The sequence below is a fragment of the Aphis gossypii genome, chromosome 1, assembly GCF_020184175.1.
Source record: "Aphis gossypii isolate Hap1 chromosome 1, ASM2018417v2, whole genome shotgun sequence".
In the NCBI taxonomy this organism is placed as follows: Eukaryota; Metazoa; Arthropoda; class Insecta; order Hemiptera; family Aphididae; genus Aphis; species Aphis gossypii.
The window spans coordinates 81,140,098-81,156,926 of NC_065530.1; the positions used below are offsets into that span (position 1 = coordinate 81,140,098).

The 16,829-nt window shown below is 29.5% G+C and overlaps 1 protein-coding gene across 6 annotated transcripts in view; it reads left to right on the forward strand.

The window, feature by feature from the left end:
• Nucleotides 1–16,829, forward strand: part of LOC114130092 (protein sprint) — an 86,788-nt gene that overhangs the window by 24,918 nt on the left and 45,041 nt on the right. For 2 of the 6 annotated variants that reach the window (XM_050210195.1, XM_050210604.1), the window contains exon 4: nucleotides 5,872–5,976. The exons of 1 other annotated variant lie outside the window; for it this stretch is intronic. In XM_050210195.1, the coding sequence (XP_050066152.1) occupies nucleotides 5,872–5,976 (105 nt within the window). Of the gene's footprint in view, nucleotides 1–4,599; nucleotides 4,966–5,871; nucleotides 5,977–16,829 lie in introns of those variants that run through there. 3 more of the 6 variants (XM_050210847.1, XM_050210875.1, XM_050210918.1) reach the window with 3 other exon arrangements.

Genomic DNA, 16,829 nt, shown 5'->3' on the forward strand with positions numbered 1-16,829 from the left:
ATACTAGTATTTAATAGTATCATATATTAGCATATTGTAATATCTAAACATACTTACGATGACGGTTTAACAACGTTATAGATCTGTTTTAAAATAGTCACACATTAAATGTCAGCATGTCGGTTATGCTTTATGATAGGTTTATTCGTATAATAACTTATAGTTTAAGTGTATGTCACGAAGTTTCTTTAAATTTATAGTAAGCTGAATGGTTACATTCATACTTATATATTTATTTTAAATTTATGTTTTTAATACATATGACAATAGGTAAGTGCGATCGAGTTCATCTAAAATTATAAAACTTTATTTAATTTAAGAACGAGTAGTTGTTAAAATTGGACGTCCTGACACTTAAAACGTTCCTTTCTTTTAATCTAACTGCCCATTTTACGACCTATTATTTTAATTGAATAATTTTAATAATAAAATAAAATAATAATTTTAGTGTAGCATAAAAATTTAATATAAATATTCGTATTTGTATTTTAGAATTTTATTGTTAGCTTACTACAAACTTTAATTACTGTTTGAATTTAAAATAAATTGATGACTTATAAATATTTTAAATTAACCATCTAGAACCTAATAATATAAAATACTAGCATTAAAAAAAAAAGTTCTAGAAATTAAATAAAAAAATAACAACACTATTTTATTAATTTTATAGCAAGTCTGATTGATTTTTCAGTGTAGTTTTAAATTTAACTTTACGATATCTATCGCATAAAATATAACCATTATAACTCTACATCTTTAGGTACTTAAATTATTAATTTACAAAACGAATTTTACAAACGTATTTTTTAGAGATGCTAAAAACCACACTTATCTTCTAAAGTACTTTTTGCAAAGTAATTTTATATTTATAGGCGTAGAAAGTTAAAGGGATCCGTATGTGCGTAAATTTTTTTTTTTTGGTAATATTATAGGTACATTACGTATAGGAAGTGAACGCCTATAAGGCTATAACATTGTACGCCTGCTGTTTTTGAGTTGTATCTACCATTAATCGCGGCGGCGGGGGAATGTTGAAAAAGTTGCCAGGGTTGCACCTACACCTCTGCCCTCACCTGGATGAGACCCAATATCGTTTGAAGTTTTCTCATTTCGCAAAGAGTCCCCTGAAATGCCCTAGACCCCATGCTGAGCAGCGTTTTATTTATAGGCTTCTGCAGTTTGGTTTTTAATTTCTTGTGTAGTCTCTCTTACTACGTAAAGTGAATAAAGCCCTTGGTTTATTTTATTTAACAATGGCATTTTCGTTTTAATAAAAATAATTATATTTTTCATTTTTTTTCTATTATGAATAAACAAATAATCGAGAAAATTGTACGTTTAACATTTTAATAACATTTTTATTGTTATTGAATATTATGTGTTTTTTTAAAAAATGATTGAATTCGATAAATAATAATGGTTTAAAAATAATTATATTTTTATTTTTATTTACGTTTATTATTTTACTTGGTATATTTGAGTTATGTTCAATTATTTTAAATTACATTTTATTTTTACTGTTTTATTAAAGTTTATAAATTATATATTTATTATCAAATTTATCGTAAAAATATATAAGTGGTATCATAGAAAAATTAAATTAAAATTTAAAAGGTTCTATTTAGTTAATAATCTAATTCTCACATTATGTGCCATAAATGTTATTTGTGAATTGTTATAGCTTTTTGAATTACAGCTAACCCGTCGTTTTATAGATTCTCTGGAGACTGGAATTTAAGAGTCTTCTTTCCTGTTCGTATATAAAGCAGTTATCGGAAGTAAATAACACACTTTTTTGCTTTCGGAAACCGAGTAGTTGGCTAAGTGTCGGATGTCTCGCACATAATGAAACCCCAGAGAGTAATACTCTAAGGATTCAGTCCATTATTATATATTTATGACTACAACGTGGGTGACTGTCCGAATATATCTGATCAGACACGGTGGAAGGCTTTTTGAGATTGCATTTTATTCGCATTTTATATGCTCAACCCAACAGTCATGGGGTTGAAACCACCACGCCACGTTTTGAAAATAAAGAATTTTCTCTTTTCCACTACACTATATAGTATTATATCCGCAACTACACGATACAGCTGTTTTTTCAAAACGTAATTCAGTGTCTTATTCTGACTTATTCAAAATATTGAAATATTAAATTGACCAAGTTGTACAGCACTGTTTGTTATTAGTAGTTCTATAGAACTACTAAAAGAGTTTGGTTGCTATAAAGCCCACGTACTATTCAAAACTTTATATCCTTAATATTTTTATTTTTATTATATTTTGAATTATTCGTCGGACTCATCGACTATGACAGTTGAAATTCATGGTTTTATAATCGAAAAAATATTTTGATTTAGATATATTTTCTCATGTTTATCATCCTACACATTACGCATTTTAAAATCAAACAAAACGTGGATGTGTGCGTATGTGAACAGTATTATGATTTAGGTTCAAGTGTCCCCCCAATAGTAAAACAGTACACGTGTCAGACCGCAGCAACCACACGCGTCGTCAAACACAAATGACACTCCTTAAAAAAAAATATGAAATAAAAGAAATACGCTAAACTGTAAATTATAATTCAGTTTTACGACTGCTGTACAGTGCTGTTAGTAACCTAACCTCTCCATGGAGAAAAAATGAATGCCAAGTATTAGGCCCATCTACAATGGTGTAAATATAATTATACAAAGTATTGTTGATAAACATATGTTTGCAGATACATCAAATATGCATTCCAAAATTATTTACATCAAAAGCTCGTTAAAACGTCGTATACCGTTGCCGCAAATTATCGCTCTAATAAATTCGGTTGATTTAATTGAAATTGTATTTAAATTTGTGAAATTGAACATAAAATGGAATTTGACTATTATAAAAAACACCACTTTATACACTGCATAATGGATACATTTTAATGATATAAAGAGGGTGTCGGAGAATAGTAGGATCGTAATCGCAAACAAACCGGTTTATTTGGTTGGTTATTACTTCGAACGCAAATCGTTTCTTGTTGTTGAAAAAAATATAAACACAAAATTTAATGGTAAACCCATCGACGTTATTACGCATTGCGTGCTAGTAACGGGAGGGCACACGAACAAACTTACATAAATCTGAATTTCTAAAAGGGTGACTCCACCCCATAAGTCGATCCCGATGACCCTTTTGCATACACAATAAGTACACATGTAACGCTATGGATTTAGAAGGTTGGATTTTGTACGAATACGTTAAAGTAGCGAGCGTATATATTTTATTATTAATTCATTCTTTGCATACATTAAAATAAAATAAAAATTATTTTTTATAATATTTTGTTAATGTTTATTATCTACTATAGTCTAATTTTATTAATGTAAAAACATAATTTTAGTATCAAATAGGTAGTGCTAACTTTTATAATAAAAGTATGATAATTTAAATTCTCATTTCAATAATTGGTATAAATTATTTTGAGATTATTAATATATAACTACTATTAGATATATTGTTTACAATTGTTTACAATCATTATTTATTTTGAACCTAAAATACAATATATCATATTGCGAACATAGTGATAATACTTATTGTTTTACGAAACTCCGGGATAGGTGTTTCAAAAGTAGTTTATATTCCTATTCAATATTTTATATCCTTGTTTTACCAACATAATTTTACTATAATAACAACCTCTATTGTTATCATAATTTCGACGGGATGCATATGACACATATTGTACTAAAACAAATACCTATTGGAGCCATCAACTTTAAGTTCACCGCCGTATACCCGCAACCGTCCCTATCCACTTTACTGCGGTCTAAAAAACGTCGGATTCTCGTACGCGTTTCCCACTATTATCATATAATATACGTGTGTCGCATTGTTCTTAAAACCGTCATTTATCGTTACCTGCATAGGGCACCACGCGCTATTGTCGAGTTCATCGCGGACATTTCAACTGTGGCGAAACAAAAAAAAAAAAAAAAAAATATAAATAAACAAAACTGACTAAAAAAAAAAAGTAACCCGCATAACTCACGACAGCAGGACCTCCTCTCTGGGTCGTTGTCGTCGTGTTCGTATACGCGCTAAACGCCTGGGTCGCGCGACGGCACAATCGGTGCAGCACGACGCACGTGTAAACACACACACACATACTCGGCGCACATTCATACTTACGGTATTATTATTATTATTATTCGGGTGATTATCCGGTTATTGTGCCACCTATAATAAGAGTGATACTGGCGGCGCGTTCGTCTCTCCAGGTATATAATATATATACCTGTACGGCGGCTTTAACCTCTTCGGTCGCAACTGTTAAAAAACATAGGTACTTATGCGTATAGGTACACGTATATTATAGTATTATACACAGATCTTCGTCATCCGATGTTGAGCACGCATAATGAATAGTACGCGGTCGGTTATTTATATTACGCTTTCGTAATGAGGGGGGGGGAGGGTGCGTGTGTGCGAGTTGTCATGTGTGTATATATTATATTTGACGGGGAGGGGGGTGGGGAACGGGTGGGCGGGCGGCGCGCGCCTACGTATGCGTTTAAAGAAGGGCCTCGCCGCGTATCGATCGGCCGGTCAACCGGTTAGTCGGTGCGTGCGTGTGTTCCGCGGCGTATTATACTTATATCTTATTATTATGGGCACTCGTATGTACGATATAATATTATAAATATATATACATAAGTACGCCGTATACAGTGTCGGTCGTGTGTCGCGTGTGTGCCCGTCGTGGCACAAGTATTACGGACGCCCAAGCGCAGTATTCGACCGGGCTCGGAGTTCGGTGTTTTGTGTTTCCGTCGTTCGTTCAGTGTAGTTTTGGTCGAATAATTTTTGGCGATTTTTTGTTTGTTTTGTGTTACAACACGTGTTTGCTGTCCGCCGTCGATGTCTGATTAAAATGGTAATCGATATCAATTGTAGCACATACGGTCGAGTACGAAACGGGTAATACGCAATGAATCAAAAAAAAAAAATATCAAAAAAATAACCGTTGACTTTAAACACTGATGGTCGTTTACTTTCTTTTAATTTTTTTTTTACGTTGTTTTTTTCGGGTTTCCAACCGAGATGATATATATTATATATTTTTTTAGCATTGATTTTCCATTTAATATTGCCAGTTTTAATACAACGTATGGTTTTCTCAACGTTATTAATCTCTTCACTTATTTAAGCTTTTTAATAATTATAAAACCGCAATAACTGAAAGTTATTAGTTATTACTGTCAATCAACATAATTAACGTTTTTTCCTCGTCCAATTATACGTATTATATAATTAGAAAAGTTAGAGAACTGATTTAAAATTACTTTAAAATTACTCTACACTGTGTACAGTTTAACGTGTTTAGAACATTTACTAAAACTCGCTCTTGCCACATAATTTAACGATTAAAAAAAGAAATGATATCCTACATTTACACATATCACCAATTCGTTGTAAATTGATCAATGAACAAAATTTTAAGTATATGTACCAATAGGTATTCTATAAATCGTCAAAAATCGAGTAAAAACACTTTCATCTGTATGTTTTTTATCATTTTTTTTCACCAAATTGCTTAATATAAACCAATATTTAACCGTTCTAAATCAAATATAACCGTTTGCTTATGAGGGTCTGGCGTCGATACGTGTTAAAGTCTTTGTTTTCACGATAACATATTATGATGTTTATACTGATAAGCCATTATCTTTAGTGTCCCTTCAACCCGCCATAAACTTTAAACCGTTTCGATACCGACCGCAATGCATTAAAATCCATCGTTTTTTGTGTACAAAATCTATGTTTAAATTTTATATATGCCTTATGTGTGTGTATATTAAATGTGTGTTTGTGTATCCTACGCAGTACCCATGAAGGCGATACTACCATGCTGATAACCCGTTACACTTCTGTGTTAATAAAGAGCACAGGAAATACTATGGTATCTCCCACGTACGTGCCTCCTCATAGGTGAGTCAACTTTTCGATTTTTATTCGTATGTTATGACGCTTGATAACTATTAGGTATAACTTATATATAAGCCTAACAGTTGTTCCGTATAATATCTTGTTTCGGTGCTGCAAAGAAACTGATTATAATATAGTGTCATCCACTTCAATCGAATTAATAACAATTCGACGGTTGATATTACAATGTTTGAACAATAATTGTTTAACTGTACCATCTGTATAAACAATTATTTTGTAATAAAATGTTTATGATATTTAAAATATATAGATTTGAAATTTTCTATACTGAATATATGTATGTTTATATATTTTATTATTGCACTTATAATTTGCAAAAATTTAGATATTACGCGAATTAATAATGAGAAAGTAATTTTGAAAAGTTTAACATATTAAAATTTAATATCTTTACATGTTATAATTTCGAACAAATTAATTACAATTATGTAGAAGATCGTCGTTTTAAACTGGTGAAAATTATATCCGAAAACAAGATAGTAATTAATTGTGCTTATTCTGGAGATAATTGAAAATTAAATTTCAATTTTGACACATTATATGCAATTTTCATCAGAATAGTATAGCTCGTGCGGTGTTTTCATTGGCTACTTTTCACGCACCGGTGGCTGTTTGCGGCGGCGCCTCGCTCGAGTGAAAAGGCACACACGTGCATAATATATATATATATATTATATCATATTTTATATATATATAGTAATAATTTATACAGTCTCGTGTCCGTAACAGATGTTCTGTCGCCGTCGTCGGTCAGCGACAGGGCTGGGTAAAATGCGGGAGATTAAGTTGCGCGCCCTATTGTTCGCGTGCGTGCCCTGCACAACACCCAACACCTAATTAATCAACTACACCTCGTGCACAAACAGTTCATACATATATGTATATATCGGGGGTAGGTATTATTTAATATTGCGTTTGCGGCGAACAGCTCTTGTGCGCGGCCAAAATGAATTTTCGGAAACATACCAATTCCCGCGCCCCCTCATCCACTTGACCGCTGTATAGTACGGTGTTGGCGTGTCGAAATTCAACAAAAATAATGATAACTAAGCCAACGTGTTCGTAAACCACGGACTGCAGTGATGATTTCGTATGTAGGAATTCGGGCTATGCAAGCTGGATTTAATTTCGAATGTGAACCCAGACATAGTCGTTCATTGAGTGTAGAGACCTGCAATGGAATCTCACGAAATCGTTACGGCGATGATCACGTGCAGTAATGAAGTTGCACATGTTATTGTGGCAGACTTCTAGTTATAGGTCTAGCAGGTTTTGTATCCAACATGAATATCGTTGTTTTGTTGTTATAACAAAATCAGTTATTGCGAATATAAACATTTTAAAAATCATATTATTTATATTATATTTTGCATAATCTGTTAGTGCAAGAAATCATGTATAATATTATATTATACATTATTTTGCTTATTTATTAAGGACAACCATTTTTTAATATTTATTTTTGCACCAAAACTTTATTTAGTCACCAAATTTCATTGGAAAAAAATTGATAGCTTTTGAAGTGAATCGTTGTTTGTAATTTTAAATTTGACTTGATACTATATGTATTACAACACTTAAAATACACTAAATATAATAAACTACATTAATCTACTTGCGTCATTCTTGCTATTGTTAGAACCAAATATAAACTTGTCTGTATAGTAACAATAATAATTAGGCTTCTGTAATCAATGTTTTGAAAGGCGACGTTGTATAGCAAGGTCGACCCAAGCCGTATATAGTATATATGCCGTAGGCGAGTTAGTGTTGACGAAGACGTTTATTTTCCTCTTACCCTTTTATATATTTATTTTATATAGTCTGTTAACCATACAATCGTCTTGTGTGTTTAGGGATCCAAGCTTCCGGTTTTGTGTCGATGTTCTAAAAACAAATTTATTTTATGATTAGGAAAGAAAATAAAATGCGCAAAGATTACAAATGGGTTTTTATTGTTAAACTGGAAAGTGAATGTTACATATTTTATTATGCATTATATGATAGCAATCATTTAATACCTCAAACAGTCAAAACCTATACTCGCTATCTAATTATTATGTAAATATTTTGACAATGAATAGAATAATGAACTATAGGGTAGGAAAATAGTTGTGGGAGGAACCTTAGAATAGTTTGACTGTTATATATCTTTTTATAAGTGACTCGGTCATTGTCGTTTAAACAGTATGCCGATATGGTGCAATCATCTTCACAATAAACTGCAGCGTTCTCGCTTTACTGCCGATCTTGATTATACACATTCATTGTTGTGGTGTATAAGCTTCGACGTAGCGTACACCTCATGCATGTGTTCAGGAAATTAGGTCGTTGACAAAGACGTTCTCCCGTGCTGACAATCTCCAGAATTGGCCATTGTTTTTTTCTCCAAGTTACACGAATATATTTACGTTATATTGTATTCTTGATGGTATCCGGTCCGGTTCGATGGTGCTAGTGATATTTTTAAAGTAATGCTATTGGTTGTTCCAAAAAAAAAAAATTGATATATGACAAGTATACATATTTGTGGTTTATTACGTGAATCATACACTATAATCGAGGTCGGCTAGTTACATAAATTTGTCATTTCCCACGATACATATTCTCAGTTTATTGTATATAGTTAAGTCGTCACTGCAGATATATATGCATAGATACATTCACACTTATAAATTATTATTTCTTGATAAAAAAGTTTAGTGTTTTTTTCAAAAAAATAATTACCGTTTACGACAGTTAAGCCATTAATAAAACAGGTTGACGAGAATAATACGCCGACATACATAACAAAACAACAATCATGTTCTATTTCATCTAATTTTTCTTCGAAAATATATGTGTATAGATAATATATAAATTTGCAGTAATTAAACTAAATATTCAGTTGCTACTTTTTTGTTCTGCCCCTTGTAAAAGTCCGTTCATTAATAATTTTGGCTGATTCATTGTCTTAACTGTACTTACATGATATATAATATATTATGCTGTGTGTTGATTTTATATAAATATTAATTCTTTTATAATATTTAGATAAAACGAATGTTAAGTTAAATAAAATTAATTATAGGCAGTACTCTAGATTTATATAGTCAATGTCTAATTAAATTAGTTACTTGGTTATTAAATAGATATAATCACATACCTAATATATAATTTTAAAACATGGGTAATTCAAAATTAAACTAACTTAATTGCATTTTTTTTAAGATTATCACTCCTATAAGTAAAATATAGTTAGAGGTAAAACTATATGTAATTATTGCATTATTGGATTATTATGAAATTTAAATTAAAATATTGATTTGGATATTAAGATGCGATAATTGTCGATTATTTTTGTCTAATAAGCCTTTTTAAATTGTTTTAATATTACATAAATTATAGTTGGTAATTATACATATTTAATAAACTATAATTATTCTGCGTTATTACATAATATATGCACTTGTTCACTGGCCTATACTGGATCATTTTTTTAACATTTGATGGATTATTATCAATGATATTGTTGGTATTAATCGTTGTTCTATAATATGTTATAATTTATTCGATTTTTTTTTAATAATTTGTTATACTTGTAACAAATATCATTTTTTCCTTAATTATAGTTTATGTTTATAGTGTATACACAGTACTCATCTAAAATTAAGATACTGCGATTTTATTAAATATTATGTGCATACTGTACAATGCATGGATTACAAAGCTGCAGGACAATGGCGTTATCAAAAATAATAAACGATTGTGGTTTCTTAGTCCTTGAAAACGGCGGAAGCAGGCGAAGTCGGTTTTTGCCATCGTGATGTCTTATAATATGCATCTATATTACTGATGATCTCATATTTAATAGGATTGGACGTATTATAATTTTCTCACTCTCTCTTTCTCTCTCTATCTCCCTCTTCATCTTCCTTTACCACTCTCTATATCTGTTCACACAATGACAATCTCTAATCACGTTCGTTGGGCTTTTGACTTAGTCATTATTTCAATATAATAAGATGTATATATAATTTTTTTATTATGTTATGTTTATTATTTTTTTTTTCGTAATGAGTTTGCATAATGTTAATTCTATCGTTTCGTCTTATAAGTAATGTTACATTACGCATATGGTTCGTGAGCTGATTTTATAATAATCAAAACGCATTTCCCAGTAGTAATAGTAGGTACAGTAGTATTGTAGTAATATTATTGTAGTCACTATATCCGATCATCGTTGAGTTGTTGAGTATGTAAATCATTATCGTACCTCTACTCCAGACATCCTCTCGACATAGAAAACTTGTTTATGCGGTTTTGTATTTTTTGTATTTTTTTTTTTTTTTTATCATAATTCGAAAGTAATTCAAAACAAAATTAAAACGTTAAAACAATACTCTTACATAAACTTCGTCGATCTAGAAACTTACTGTTGTATAAAAGTATATTATCATCAAAACTATTGTCTATGTTCTATATGAATCCTAGACCTATTGATATTTAACACGTTTTAAATGCATGCTAGATGCATCTTATAGATTCAATATAATTTTTCTGGTGCAACTTGAGATTGCTTATAGGTAAATGGTATTTCCTATACACGGACTCAATGTTTTACAAATTGATTAACCTTCTACGAGTTATTTTAATATTTAATTTATTACGGTATTTTTGTTTACGCCTATTTATTGTACCTTATACAATTTGTATAGATCGTCCGTGATAATTTAAATTTATGACTTACAATAATTAATAATTATTAAATTATTATTGTAATGTTTAAAAATATCATTAAATTTGTTTAATTAATAATTTTTAAAATACAAGTCAATAATTTATGTGTTAGTTGTTACTTATTATTATTGAGTTTGGTGAATTGGACAATAATACGTATGTACGTGATCGTAGGTCACGTAATTTGTTATTTTAATGAATGCGCAGTAAAACTTGAAGTTATTTAAATAATTTTTTGTATTCACTATTTTTTTTTTTGTTTGACTCATTGGACTTGTAATATTACGTTAAATTTCGATTCCGCTAATAATTTTCGTATTTTGTGCATTCGACGTTTGTTTTGTTAAAAAAAAAAATTACAACTAACCGAACACATTGTAACACATTTCAGTTTTTTAGTTGGATGTTGTATTTTTATACTCTGCCACCACCAACCGACGTGTGCGGGTCGTCAAGAGTATTTTTTCTCTCCTTATTTGTTGGTCCCCTAAGAGACCATCTGTAACCGAGATGGGCCCGTGCTCGGAGTACTCAAATATTCAGGCGATTTTTTCCCCGTTTAAAAGCAATCACTAGCAACCGGCAGGTCAACCGAACCAGACTTGAATACCTAAACAGACGCATCAACATGTGCCCAGGGGGAATAAATGGTATTGGATGTGTTATTCGTGCGCCCCGTGTAAACGACGGATGATTTAAAATGTCGCTGTGCCGATTGCTTCTGTCAATGTGTGTGCTTGCCTCACCTTTCACGGTTGGATTTATTTATTATTATTTTTTATTTTACTCACTACGTTGAATATTTCATCAATCAAAAGACGAGATTAAAAGGTCAGGTAAAATGTCTGACGCCAGTAACCCGAAGGTCGCGTGTGATTGAAAAGTGTGTCTAAGAATATTCAAATCGTAAACGAAGAAAAAAATGTAACTGTAGTTCCAGTTATTTATTCTTAAACACGTCGCCACTTTGTGATTAATATATAACTTGAAATGATCTTAAGACATTAATTGTGTTAACATTTTTATTGATTATGTATTTTTTATTTAAAAAAAACCTTTTGCCTTGGTTTCTTAATGTTTGCTAATCGCCTATAATTAGGACTTATGTTTATTATTCATCAATATGCGTTAGAGTCAATTAATGGTTAATGATAGTAATCCTATACAAATTTAGCAAAACGTGATATTTCATTTCTGATAGTATGTTTTATGTAAACCGGTGACGTGTAATATATTAAATTTGTAATTCAAATATTTACATACCTGTAAATCAAGAAAAATGTGTATATGATATGAAAAATCAAATGTATAATTTATAATACAATGGTTCTTGCTTTAAAATGCATTATTTTGTTTAAGAGTGTTACGATATTGAGAATATAATTAGTTCGTCTTATATTCAAAATAATGCGAAGTCGTCATGAATGATGAAGTAGCTACTTATGAATAAATCTGTTTTTGCTTGGTAAATCGTATAACTTTACAGTATAATTTATAAGTACGTGTATATATGATACCTCTACGTATACACATAATATATCTGTATACACTGTTAACGGTTAGTCATTTTTCATAGGCGATTTACAATTTAATTTTATAATTGATGTTATTATTTTATAGTTTATATCGAAGACTGAATTTTAATTTTTGTGTTAATATTTTTTTTTGCCTTGTTTTGACTGAATATTTTGAAATCTGTTCCATTCCCTATTTCTATCTATTTAAGTTTCAAATTAAAAATTCAAAAATGATTTATTACTTACATGTATTATATATTTATATAACTCTGTTATATATATTGTTTTGATATTTGTGCATGCCATTAACTGATCACATATTATGTTGTAGACGCTTATATAACCTTGGTCACGGTTTAAAATTATTATGGATTAAAAGGTGATACATATAGATATATTAATGGCACTTGCACTTTGCAATCTTAATCGTTGTCGGTTAATACTTTACTGCATTGTCGACCTTTAGCTATATCGTTCATGCGGAAAAAATACCCACCAATGAGCGCATATAATATTATATAGTGTGCGACGCGTTCGCTGAGTTTGGTATAGTATATTTTTGTGGTCGAGGGACTTAGTGCGTTTTGATGTTAGCGAAAGTTTATTCCAACCACTAGTTTCACTAGTTTGGCGTATCTTAGCCCCTTGGCTTCAGTTCCAATTCATATAATGTCTTCGAGCATGTGTATCTTGGTCTCATCTCGAATACTACTTGCTCGGAATAGGGAAATGAAGCTGACGGCTATAATTAATATTAAACTACGATTTGTACGATCCTTTGTTTAAATTTGTATTATTATTACGATTATCCTAAATAGAATTATACGTACGATAAATTACGGTTGGAAACTTTATGCGTAAGACGTATTACGAATGCAAAATGTTCATGTCATTAAATTTATGTTTTACCGAAGAAGTATAGTGTTACGAGTTCGTTAGTCTTATATACAATGGTATGTGTGTGCATACACACTGTGCATTTAAAAAAAAATAAAAAAATTATCCCATTAGATTTGATTATTATTATAGTTTGTTAAAGATTACATACAGATTTCGAATTGTTAGTCATTTAATAAAATTATTGATCTGTAAACAGATTAATGAAATAATATTAGGCTTTGAAGTATAAATAGTATACTTTTTTATATTATTTAGGTATATGCTGTTGTAGAGATCTATTTGATATATTAAAATACAAATGTTCAATGTTCATGTTATACTTTCAAGCATATTTTGTGGTTTAAACATCTAAAATATTTGTGGTTATATTACACTTAAATAAAAAAACACCATAACGTATTTTCTTAAAAATATTTCATTGAACTTCGATTTGAATTTATTAAAAGAAATATTATTTTAATATATCTACGTGTAATATGTATAGGTACCCATAATTTAGAAGTATTTTTCAAGCGTTCCACGCAACACCAATTTCATCTGCTCTATAATAGTGGTTCCGTGTTTTTTTTTTGTTTTTGTTATTTTTATACATTGGAATTTCATTGTAATGAGCTGAAAAAATTTATTTAACATTTTTTTTTTACCTATATATAGGTACACTAATTTCCGTAACAACTACGATAACATTCCCAAATGACCTTACACCGATAATAATCCGTGAAAATATTTGGTTTCTATGCTGTAAGCTGGCACACGTTATTGTATCAAGCTCTGTTGTTATTCAAAATGAAAATTATGTATAAATATGGATGTATGGATAAAATAATATTTTAAATAAAAATGACTATAATATTTTTATATGATATTTTCTCAAATATTTTTCTTCTTTTTGTACACCACAGGATATGTACCATAAATTGTACATTTCATAACGATTTGCATGTATTTTGAGAATAATTTCAGGATTTAAATTTTGGAAAATATATATGATAATATAATATTCTATTACAAAAGTCAATGTGTTCATAACATATGTTGAATGATTCAAAACTTGGACGAAATGTAATATTTGAGAATTTTCTGTGGAATTAATTTAAATACATATATAGTAGGTAAACTAGTTTTTCATCTAATAGTTAATAACATATTTTAAATAGTTTCGATGGACACCCTCTTCATCTCCTAAGCCGGTTCTGTTTTTGTATATTTCTTGTATTATATAAATATATTACTATAGTATTATAATAGCTGCATGCAGATTATAAATATTTATTGTCTAAAAAAAATTACTACCTATTCAAAATATGTTTATAATTCTATTATCGTTATATGAATGTCAAAATATGACGTATTCGAAGATTTTCAGTAGACTGTAGATTGAATGTTTTCCCTATTTTCTAGAACTGATTGTTGCATAAAATAAAAAATTTGAATGTACGAGTATGCTTGATTATTTTTTTTTGTTTTTGGAAAAATTTAAAATTAAAACGTTTTACCCGAGAGCAGCATCATAATATTTCTAATTTAGCTGTTACTAATTACTAGGTTTCACCGTAACTATTATACGTCTTGCATGAACTGTAAAATGAAAAATGTATTTCGTTTGAAACAAAAACGCATGTATCCTAATGCCCTATGGAAATAGAAAACAATGCAGGTACCTTTATTCCGTTTCACCATCATTTCCTGTCGTCGTACTCGAGGCAGTTTGGAAAAACTGTGTATGTATATTGTATATATATATATATATAACTTCGGTGAATTTGTCCTTGGGAAAATATATAGCAAACAATGTAATTTCGAATGGAATGTCAACTGTTTTTTTACGGTATCGAATCTTCATCATAGATAATAACAATAGTAATTCACTCAACTTCTTAAAATATAAATGTGAATTTATAATATTATATACGTAACGTATATATGCTGTATACATATATCGTCATACGTATGTTGGATGTGCTTATATATAGTGATCCATTTAATGTAATAAAACACTCATTATTTTAGAAAATTTTAATGATTTAAAAAATATTTGTTTTATATAGTTACAACTTACAATAGTCATTTACCAAACAAAAGTTTTAAATACAATTATATTTTTACTACTTTCTTGTCGTTATTATTTTTTTAAAGTTTTTTTTTACAGTTTTTGTATTTTATTTTAATTTTATATTCTAAAGTAAAATATTATTATTTCTATCTACAAAAATCATATTTTGAAGAAGCAGTTTGTTAGTTATAAGTTATAACTAATAATGTCTTTAAAATTTTCACGAGTAGAGTAGTGGACTAAAAAAATATTTTGCTTTACAATAAGGAATAAAAAATGTTATTTTGTCATTAAAAAAGATTAACAAGCTGACTATAAAAATTAGTAAAAATATAATTTATTAGAAAAATGTTATTTATTAATAATTTAAAATTATGTACGTTTATAGTTTTTGAAATAATGATTGTCTTGCACGGATAACCCGGTAGCTGCCTATTTAAAATTCAATTAGATACGTATAGTTATAAACCATATATAGTTTATGTTCTTAAAATGTTAGTACGATATAATTATTATACGTGTTTTGATTTTGTCAAAAGAAATCTGTACGTTAACGTTAAGTGCAAACGCCGTAAAATTATTCTTTAACGATTGGAGCCTCTGGAACTGGAAATGTTATTCAAGACAAATGTGCATATAATTTAGTAATTTCACGGAGTACGGTTTCCGTCAAAGCCCACCCACTATAATGACTGTGTATTATGTTTAAATATCACTGTTGGAACGCAACGCGCAAATATGAGTTGACAATATCGCATAATAACATTTGTTTGGCCATTTATTTGGGTAACGTCAATTTTCATCGTCAAACCGGTTCCAGTTTTAGGTACTGTCAGTACCGTTTTTTTTATAGTTAATTTGAAAAGCAATTCCCATTTTCTTTGAAATTAGTGTACACTGTACATATACTCGGAAACAGTTTCAACCTTTTTCTTCTTATTAAAACTAGTATTTACTCGCCATAATATTATACTCAAACGAATCCCCTTTTCGTTTATGAAGTTTAATGTTTCACAAACCTACATGATTTGTTCCATGTGTAAACACCCTTACCCATAAAAACACTATATTGTTATAGTTTCGCATGTACATAGAATATAAAAGTGTTTTATCGATCGCTGTATTGAAACTCGGCGCTCACATAAATATTAAACACAAAATTTAAAATGCATCCTATAATTTAAATGAATTATTTTTTACTACTGAACGAAATAAATTTATGCACCCGTAATATAATATATTTTATTTGCTCGTGGATTTATGATTTATTGATTCATAAATTTTACCTATTCATTTTTACTGGTACAATTAATTGTATTAATTGTTTTGTTCTATGCATTTCACTTTAAAAATTATTTTTGTATTACACAATAATTGTGTGAAAAAATATGTAAAACGTTTGGATCTATAAACAATGTATTTTAGTGCAGTAATTTTAAAAATGTATAAGTGAGAAAGTACGAATATGCATAATGTATGTTCGTATCCGTAGATTTAGCTTGTTGAGCAACAAATAATATTGCACGTATAACGTTAAGGTAAATATAAAACAAAATTAAAAGTAAATATTTACTGTACAAATAGATATTCATTATTTAAGTAAACGACAAGAATATGGGTTGTACTCGACAAGCACGTACAGGTGT